Source organism: Diadema antillarum, unplaced genomic scaffold, assembly GCF_040938485.1.
Source record: "Diadema antillarum isolate AM-2024a unplaced genomic scaffold, OU_Dant_1.0 seq00001336_RagTag, whole genome shotgun sequence".
Taxonomy (NCBI): domain Eukaryota; kingdom Metazoa; phylum Echinodermata; class Echinoidea; order Diadematoida; family Diadematidae; genus Diadema; species Diadema antillarum.
In genome coordinates, this window is record NW_027272105.1 from 22,191 (window position 1) to 32,590 (window position 10,400).

The 10,400-nt window shown below is 39.1% G+C and overlaps 1 protein-coding gene across 1 annotated transcript; it reads right to left on the minus strand.

The window, feature by feature from the left end:
* Positions 1-1,066: 1,066 nt before the first annotated feature.
* LOC139708437 (uncharacterized) lies at positions 1,067-3,711 on the minus strand. Its single transcript, XM_071620387.1, has 3 exons — positions 3,068-3,711; positions 2,605-2,690; positions 1,067-1,392 (listed from the first exon to the last, which is right to left on the minus strand). The coding sequence occupies exons 1-3, from the start codon at positions 3,709-3,711 to the stop codon at positions 1,067-1,069; spliced, it is 1,056 nt and encodes a 351-aa protein (XP_071476488.1).
* Between the last annotated feature and the right edge of the window lie 6,689 nt (positions 3,712-10,400).

A 10,400-nucleotide genomic window follows, 5' to 3' on the forward strand; every position in this document is an offset into this window, starting at 1 on the left:
TCTTTAATTACAATATTTTTCTTTGCCAAACCTGACGGAGACTTCTTGTATCAATTCGTGGCACGATCAGAACTGTGGAAAGCCGACTGTTTTGCTGTTCATCATACGTGTCGCTCCGAAACGCACGACTGAATGAACTAAGATACACGTATTTGACATTGGTAATGGAGTAGCATTCCATAACCTTGCAACCATCTAAGTATGACTTTACGGTGAATGCAACTACGACGTATATTGTCTTGTGCGTTTGTCCATTTGTTTGATTGTGCGTTTGCTATCGTAAATTTGTGCTGTGTAAAACTTTGTGGGTAGGTGTGCATGCACGTTAGCGAGTGTCAACCTATTTTGGGAGGTATTCATGTTCTCCACTGAGGTTGCAACGGGATTCTCGCCCTGTGAACGGCTTGGACATTGTTCATACCCTCAGTTCAGTGGAAGATCAGTGCGTGATTGAAGATAACAGCGTCGTTTGATGTATATTTTCTCCGCTCTCCAGACAAAGAGACACCCATAATGATTTTATGGATTGTGTGAAAAGCTATATTACGCCTTGACATCGTTAGTTTGTAAAATCCGGACGCAGATGGAGAAAGGTGTCTCTCTTGTTGATCAAGGTTTTTCCGATGAGGTGGAGGAGCAACTGCCTTGGAAGATTTTTGCATGTCCTTGTGATCAAAATGCGGAAACCCGTCAGAGTATTCTGACGCCACAAGACTTTGTGTGCAAAGTAGGCTGAAGCATGTGTTTTATGTAGAGTCCAGCTGCATAGCAATGACATCAAACGCTCCTTCCTCAAATAGAATGTATGCAAGTTGTTCCCCGCCTCTCAGCGAACTTGCACACTTGCCATAAAATACTTGGAAACCAGAGCCGATTATTCATGGTTATCATGTCATTTTTCCCTATTGGTCGTCTGGCTTGTAATCCACATTATCATCATCACGTGTCCGGATTTACGAGACGCGGGCGGGCTGAAGCTCAAATTGGGTTGAAACCTTTTTCTTTTTGGAGAGAAGAGTTCAGAATACAAGCTGTCTGCGTTAGCGTCAGGGTTGGCAAGTCACCGTCAAACGAGCGTCGACAAATTACTGACGCTCAATGGATCGACACCGGCACCCTCGCCGGCAATCCCCGCGTTGGTGTAGGCGAAGCGATGCCCATTACCCTGGTTGTGGTTGTGGTGATGATGATGGTGATACAGGCCACCGTTCATGTCCGTAAAGACCCCGGGAGGCGGGGCGTGTCGCTTGTTGATCTCCGTCTGCTCTCTCCTCCACAAGTGGACGTTGTGCCCGAAGCTGAAGATCATGAAGAGGATGGCAAGGCCGATGAGGGCGCTCGATACAATAGCCGGAGTCGTGCGGAATTCCAGCAGAATAAGAAGACATAATGCTGCAGTAAAAAACAAAGACAACAAAAACAAGCAGTAAAGGACATTATGTTGTTCGACGTTTGTTCCGTGAAAAGGGCATGCATGATTAAATTTTTTTACAAAGTTGCCAAAAGAATATTGCAATTCTCTGAAATTACTTTGTGCATTAGCATTTCAAGAATTTGGACCAGTATTTCAATAAAATTAACGTTTATAATCCCGCCACGGCAACAGACTGTGATGTCACGAAGCAAAAGAAGAGTTGAATAATGCATTGACTTCCAATCTGCAGCCCAGAAACTAAACACGGGTGGAATGTTCAAATTCCCAGTTTTATTGGCATCCCTCTTATGCATAAGACACAATCTAACTAACACATATTGCATTGTACTCAAATTGATGAATGCTTGCGTCGAGTTATTTTCATTGCAAATAATTGACAAGTAGCTCTTCATCAACGTAGAAGTAAAAACCGATTATTCACTTGTTTAGCAGTGGCCATGATTAAAAAAACAAAGAAACACACAAACAAAACACACGGCTTTACGTATTCCAACCCCAGCATGAAGGCCCTATGTCCATGTGTGTTTTGCTTAGTTTTTTTTTAATCATGGCCACTACTAAAATACTATATAATCGGTGCTTATTTACGTCCATAATGGACAATTCGTCAATCAGTTCCAATAACACATGAGTAACATTCAAATATATAGAGAAAAACGTTTCTGATGCAAACATAATAATCTGGTAATAGACGAATAAAGCTATTATGAGACGAGTCACTCTGTTTTGGTGTTTGGTCGATTTCGGTTAAAGGGATGGTATAGTATTGGTTGAGGTGAGGATTCAGCCTATAACTTTTTGCGAGATACATGGAAACCGCTTAATGAAATATTATAAATCATACAATTCCAGGAGAAATTCAAAGTTTATTTGACGAAGATCGGTTTTGAAATAGCTGAGATATCAAAAAACAAAGTAAAACTGAGTGATCCTTATAAAAAGTAAGTGCCACCATTTACGATTGCTTTGTTTTATATATATCAGCCATTTCAAAACGAATTTTCATCAAATAAACTTTGTATTCCTCTTAGAATTGTATGCACTTTCATATTTCATAAGAGATTTCTCATTATTTAAAAAAAAATCATCAAAAACGTTGGAAATCTCAAGCCCCCATCTCAACAGAAACTGTACCATCCCTTTAAATCAAAATGTTTAAATGGGCTCACCAATCAAAAATATAGGTATTGAGACAAAGAAGGAGCACACTGCAAGGAAACGCGATCCAGATGTGTTTTTCAAAAACTCATAGGACCTGTAAGTGAAAGAACGATAGAGAACGTCATAATGTATTAGACAGGTAGTTCGTAAAGCGAAACATTTTACTACTATAATCATATATGTATAAATGAGCACCCACTTTATAATTCACTTATCTTTTCTTTCACATTAATAGATTTATCTGTTCTTTGGTTTCGTCGATTCAAACTATTCCATCAAAAATATTCATCCAACGACTTACAAAATTCTTCGAAAAAAATGAAAAGACCAACTTCTGCACATTTCTTATTTATTGCATTCCCTGATATATAGGGATCAGGTGACTTTCGAAATGACTTGTGCGTTATGAAGATACAATTACATAAAGGATGTGAGCATACAAACTGATCAGAATTTAATTCGTGTGTGTACCTCTCTTCTCCCTGCGGCAACTTCAGCATTTTGGCGGTAAAATAGCACTGTCCGGAGCAGACGACCACGCACGATAAATTCAGCATGAGGCAAAAACTGACCAGCACGACGGCAGAGTCCAAGACGTCAGAATACCACCTGGTCCCCGTTACCCCAATGACTGCGGTCTCATCCGTCATATCTTGGTCCTGGATCGAGTTAAACTGGATGAGGAGTAAGATAGACAGGGCGCTTAAGATTATTGCTATGAGGGCTAAAATTCCCATAGCTGTTATGGACTTTTCCACGCCCAGCTCCTTGCTGTTCAGTGTGGCGCGAGAGAGGCTGAGGCTCTGTAACTTCTGGAGCTCGTCCGCTCCGTTGAGCACGGCCGACTGATGCCCGTTGCCCGACCCGTTGTTGCACTGGCTGACCGATCTGTGCGTGGTCGTCGCGTGACTGACGTGGCTGACATGCGACATCGGCGATGCCGGCGGGAGCTCCATCATGAGCTCGATGTCCCGATTGCTGTGGTTGTTGACGTTGGTGTTATTGTTGTTATGGATCTTGAGTCCGTCGAAGTTGTTGATGTTCATGATTATGTCTTTTTCTTGCTGGGTTGGCGTGGAGTCCTGGCGCTGTAAGTAGACAAATTTGCTCAACATTTGGTCAGTTATCCTATTTTACGCACAGCAGAATTCCTCTCTGTAAACTTTAAGGGGAACTTTAGCATAGGAATTTTGTCATATTCATGTCACCTGCCTAAAGCGAAGGAGGGCCACTTTCTCATTTTTCTTGTTAGCATTTACCGTTGAGGGCGTTGACAGAGTTCACAGGATTATCTTCCCGCCAGGGTTCAAAACTCGAGCAAGGTCCCTTCACTTGTGAGCAATTCTTCGAGCATGTAATTACAGCTCACTGCTACACTGGATTTGTCAAAACAGCCGCACACCGAAAGCTTTCAGTCCAAGTTCCCTGAAACCTCCGGAAGTCTGGTTGATATTCCTGCATCGAGAAAGAAAAAAGAATTTGAGAATATTTAGCTCTATTAGCAACATAAGAACGTCTTTTATTTAACAATCATTATGGTAGAGACTTGGTGCGTAATTCTTGTATTCTGTTTTCAGGAGATTTTATGTATTTTTTATCCTCAAACGCTTTTACATGGTCACAATGACGAAATAAAACTCAAACAAGACAAGAACTCATTCAAATCGAGAGCGAAGCAAAAAAAACAACAACAATGACAACAATATGACACTGCTGTGCGAGGCAATGCCAGTCTAACATTTTCTAAACGATTGCTAAACGTTTGGGTGTTTTTTTTTTATTCCACGTTTTTAAATATCGTGCGAATCTTCATTCATAAAATAAATAAACCAAAACAAAGTATTTGTCTTTCATTACACTATATTCAAATATCTATTAGTTCTCTCTCTCTCTCTCTCTCTCTCTCTCTCTCTCTTATGAATCATAGCTTATTTCAGAGTCAGATCAGCGTTCCAAGTTTGCGGTCAATGTATTTTTTTTGGTCATAGCCGTTACAATAGTCCATATAAAATGACTTCGATCACTCTATATCAACGCTTATTTGGTTTGTACACTCAATTAAAATTGACTGCTCTGCCATGTGCAACTAGCGTGGTCGGGAAAATAAATCGCACCCGATAATTCTGAATTATTCCGGAGGTGTGATAAAGAACAAACGGAAGTTTGCTCAGGTACTTAAACTAACTGGATGCAATATTTGCTCTCGTCATTTTAATCAACATGGACAGAACAAACTGAAAGCAACAGCAACGACAACTACAAAATGGAGTCCTACACGAACTAACAACAGTGCACTAGAACAGGTGCTACGCTGTATCTGTTGCAGATGTGTGTGTGTGTGTGTGTGTGTGTGTGTGTGTGTGTGTGAGTTTTGTATATTTGTATGTATTGTTAGGTGTATATTTTCTGTAGTTCTTTCGCATAGCTGAATATTAATTGTGCGCTTGTTTATATGATCATTACAATCTGAAGGTGAAATGCATGTGTATCAAAAAGTGATGGACAAATATTTCAATTCAATTGCGTCCAGATGGGATGTTTAATAAAATTTTACGTTATAACAACTAATATCCCATTAACTGGTAGATATACCTTTGTCATCCCTATATCATGAAAAGCATGCGACCATGAAGCAGTTCTACGAAATCTCACAAAACTCAGTATACACAAGCACACGAATTATGAGAAGTGGAAGCAACGTTACTTGCTGAAAATCACAGTATAACACCTGCACAAACCTCATCAGGTAGGCCTACCATATTATGAGCATCCAAGGGTTTTTGGTCTCACAGAGAGAAACTTGTCATCAGTGAAATATTCAACAATGGATGCTCTTTAACCACAACCAGAGATAGACGGAAGCAGCGATTCCTTGGTCTATTAGCATGCTTTGTGCCTGACCAATTTACCATACCTTCCTGCGCAAAATCTGAGAGACCGTCATTACCCCCCCCCCCCCCAACCAAAAAATTACATTAAAATCATTCAAATTTTCTTTGATTCTTGCCCCCAATCCGGGATTAAAAATCGTGTACTTTTGAAGCACGCTGTTTATTCTTAATGAAATTCCTATTATAATACAGAAGAATTGTAGCAAAATTATCCAGACTGTGAATCACACAACAGTGACGAATCAAAAGCTGAGATTTCGAGCAATTTCAGGAAACTGGAATGTGCACAATATTTATTTCTCTCATTCATACTAAGTCATTGTTTTGCATTTGTGTGTATCATAATATTACTACCCCTAATTTTATATGTATATATACAGGGCGCCATTGTAAAGCAGTTAGCAAACTGAATGTACACCCCAGTATTCTTTTTTTTTTAAAGAAAACATGAATAAACGGATAAATGAATGAATGAATAAATAAATAAATGATTAAATAAATAAATAGATAAATGAATAAATTTCTATGGCACACACAAAAATCATAAGGCCAGCCAGAGTGTGCGATGTTTCACTCCTCCCTCCTACTCCATTATCAAATAATCAGTCAGTCTGTCAGTGGAGTGATAATAATGTGAGAAAAGCGAGAACATTAATGCATGCACATCATAATAAAACACACTTGCATGCACAATAATACACTCACAGACACTATTATACTCAGACGAATCGGAACACGCGAAAAACAGAAATGAAAGAATTTCGTGCAATATTTCTTCTTTCCTAAAATGTTCGATGCGTCGACACGTTTCACCATTGCATCTATATTATATGAAAACGGTATAATACTTTGTAGAGGCAGGGAGGTGGCCACCTCCCTGGTAGATGTGTAGATGTTACACAGGATTGACATTATTTGCAGAATGTGATAAGTGAGAGATCCGCCGAGATGTGCTCTAACGCCAAAATATAACTTATTGAGGCCGAACTATACATACAGTACATGTATTTGCAATTTTCGTGGTGCTAACACTATATACCCCTCTGGTGAAACTGATATATTGCTTATGATGAGGCTACTACCATATACAACAACATAACGACATCACACATGTGTATGCATATACCTATAAAGACGTATAAACTCTGATGCACGATAAATTTTGTGATCGTCGACCAAAATTATGTCATTGCATAGACCGAAATATGAAAAGTGACAAAATAGGGTACAACCGCTGCACATACCACTTTGTCCTACCTCGCTATACAACTTACCGCATGGCAATGGATTAACATTGACACTGAGTCTGAGAAACCGAGAGGATTCCAAAACAAGACATATTCCACATAAACAATACCAAGACATTTAGAGGCGACTTCAGTTATGGTTCTTGATCCTCAATGAAAATGTAATGCGCCCCTGACTTTGAGTCATCGTCCCCTAAGTTGCCCATCTAAACGAAGTTGGAGGACAGTGTCATTGTGGACTGTCATTGCTAAATGGTCTTCAAAGCGAGAAGTTGTAATTGTCCCTATTGTTACGGATGAGCACGTTTGGAATGCAATTAGCTTCTCCCATTGACCGGTAAGAGAAAAATCAATACGTGAATAGATACATGCCAGCAAGATGTATACTCAACTCTCTCCCTGCGTGAGGTGGTCAACGACTTCGGCAACTTAACTGTACTTTCGGTAAAAATTACACACTGAAGATTTCTATACTTGAGCTGCCACACTCTGGGAGATCTCCTCTTTACCTCTGACACTAATATACAACATCCTGTCCACTTATATGATAACATAATTAGTGAGCACGCATTTTAATTCGAAGCCGTATTATGTTCTACTGCAGTTTAGTATTCACGCTGTAACACGCTGGTTTCCGTGCTCATACTGCTACTCCTCGTCGGTATAAATTTATAGAAAATATTAAAGGAAATGTTGATGCAACGATCGTGCAGACGGGTGCTGTTCGTTATTCCGAAGGTTCGCTATTCCGAAGGTTCGTTTTTCCGAAAGTTCGTTGATCCGAAACACGCAAATTCCCTATATACCTAGAGGTTCGTAAATCCGAAAATGAAAGAGGGTTCGTTAATCCGAAAATTTGTGGCGTTATTCCGAAGGTTCGTAATTCCGAAGATTCGTTAATCCGAAAATGAAATTCGGAACAATGAACCTTCGGAATAACGAATCTTCGGAGTAAAGAGCATTCGGAATAACGAACCTTCGGGATAACGAGCTGTAACCCGTGCAGACTGTATAGCTATACAACACACTATCTCGACATCATTGATTATGCAGTCGCGTAAGAAGGCACATTTAGACACACGAAACAAGTCTTCGAAACCGTATCAGGGCAATTACCCCCGGCTAAATACTGGTTAGTGATAAGGTTAGAGTAAAGATTAGGGTTAGGTTTAGGGTTAGGGTTTGGGTTAGGGCAGGGAGGTGAACCCACCTCCCTGGTTAGGGTTAACTATAGGTTCAGGATTAGGATTAGGATTAGGATTAGAGTTAAGGTCCGGTGAAGGGTTTGAATTAATTGCCCAGGGGGTATAGACCCCTTCGAACACATCATGAGTGTTTCTCTTGATTTATTATATTTTTACATCATGGATTTGGTGCAAATAGCGATTCTATTGATCACTCTACACTGCTGTTACGTGACTAAGCAACGTTTCTCATCTACACGCACGCACACACACACACACCTTTTTTTATTCCATAAGCTTTGATTCAATACATAATAAACATTTCTAACATAATTTGCTAGCACACACACATGCGCACACACGCACGCACACTAATCACCCAACGAGAAAATCATCATGATTTTGTGAGCGAAGTCATCTAAACGCCACAGCCTCAGTCAATGAGCCATGTCGACCTCATCAATCAATCCACTTCCGGGTAATTTTCAGGCAGATGGCGGGGGATCAACATGTCTGCTATTCACTGAAATCATTTCAGACTACTGTGGTTCTCACTCACGGCTGTCAGAATTTAAAACATTCTATTCATTTCGTAAACAACCTCATAAATGTGCCAGAGCACGGGATATATTTTCGAAAAAAAAAGTGTGCTGCTTGGTCTCGCGTGTTTCCAGTACATGTACATGTTTATCTATATTGTGCAACAGTGAAACTTTGGGCAATGTAGTTAAAATGTGATCGTATAGTATTCTTCCTACAAAGTGAACAAAACGATCAAGAAACAGAACAGTGCCTGATCGGATTTGCAATACCCTCCCCCATACAGACATTATAGTATAATATCATTAGAAGATAAGTAAATGACTTTGGAGACGGTTTACAAGCACGGTGACATTAATTTGAGCACATTGCTATGTGGAGAATTAGGCATTCTCAAAACATTTGCGAGAGGGTGTCCCTGAAACCCACTTTAAATTCACAACAAGGCATGTTTTAAGACTAGGACTTATGGCGGTTGTAAAGATAAATCATTAAGAGGGCTATAGCTGAAATTAATACACGTTCGCTTATCAATTAGGCGCTTTGCAACATATACTTAGTAAACGGCGATAGCATTGACAACGTTCTGTCTCACGAAAGTAATGAACTTAGTCCTAAACTGAAATCGAAACAATCGAGAAAAAAAAAAGCTATCAGTTGTGACATTGATATCGTGGTTTGCAATTTAACGCATCAATTATTAACACAATGAAATATGCAACAACTGTTTGTTTGTTTGTTTGCTTGCTTGCTTATGTGGGTGGTTGGGTCAACATCGTTTGCAAAATAAGATGAATTAAATAAAATCTATGATTTGAGTGCAAGACGTGCCACGTGATTGTCATGTTTAGTTACATTATTATTACATGTAAATATGATTCAAAAACTTCAGAATAGAGCTGGAAGAATAATTTTGAACATAAATCCATATTCTCACACGTCTACCCATCAAGTGCACCAAACTCTCCAATGGGATTATCTTGTCTCTCGACGTAAACAGCATCTACTGCAATTAGTTTACAAGGCATTACATGACATGACACCGTCTTATTTGACCGATGAATTTGAACCCAAAGAAAATTCGTATTCATTGCGGTCTAATTTCAATTTACACCTTAATATTCCAAGAACAAATTATTGTAAGAGAATGGTTTCATACAGAGGTAGTAGGGAGTTCAATTCACTCCCTTTGTCAATAAAAAAGGCAACCAGTATAGATATTTTCAAGCGATCACTGCAAGAGCACATCTCGTCTTATGTTTGATATAACTCAGTACATGACAGATTACTAATACATAAATTAATGGGAAATGTATATTTTTCAATTTCTTTCTTTTTCCTTTTCTTTTCTTTTCTTGTGTTTTTTTTCTTTCTTCTCATTGTATATATTTTGATTTGTTGTTTAATTGAAGAAACTGTATTACTTTAATTTATACTGGACCCTCCTGTAAAACAGCGGGACCATAATGGTCCTCTTCGCTGAGTGAGGCTATCCATCCGTATTATTTATGAGTTTTTGTATCACATGATTTGTAATGTTGATTTTTATATTTACGGAAATAAATTACCATACCATACCATACCATACCAAATATCATTCGAGTTGAATTCGATGCAATAGAGAAAATATATCAAGGCAAGGGGTTATAAGTGAAGATGTAAAAGCGCAAAACGAAAAAGCAAACCAATTCCATAAGCAAAGACAATAACAAACCTAAACATGTCCGCTCGCCTAGACGCACATTAATATAGGTCTATTCCACTGCGTGTATTTATCCATATCGCAAACATGAAAGCCATATCCAATGTTATCATTATATTAGTCTTCTGAGTAGAAATTATCATAACTGGAAGGAAAAAATGAAACTGGAGAATGTTCAAAGACTCTGAGTGAAAACATTAGTAGGACTAATGGGCTAAAGTGTGCGTAGTTCGTTTTCAT

What these genes read in the sequence shown, in the direction of transcription:
- LOC139708437 (XM_071620387.1), bottom strand. Translation starts at nt 3,711, where the DNA reads ATGTTGAGCAAATTTGTCTACTTACAGCGCCAGGACTCCACGCCAACC. An exon ending in TTGCCGCAGGGAGAAGAGAG is followed by an intron (nt 2,691 to 3,067) that starts GTACACACACGA and finishes TTTCACTTACAG; the next exon opens with GTCCTATGAGTTTTTGAAAA. An exon ending in AATACCTATATTTTTGATTG is followed by an intron (nt 1,393 to 2,604) that starts GTGAGCCCATTT and finishes TTTTTACTGCAG; the next exon opens with CATTATGTCTTCTTATTCTG.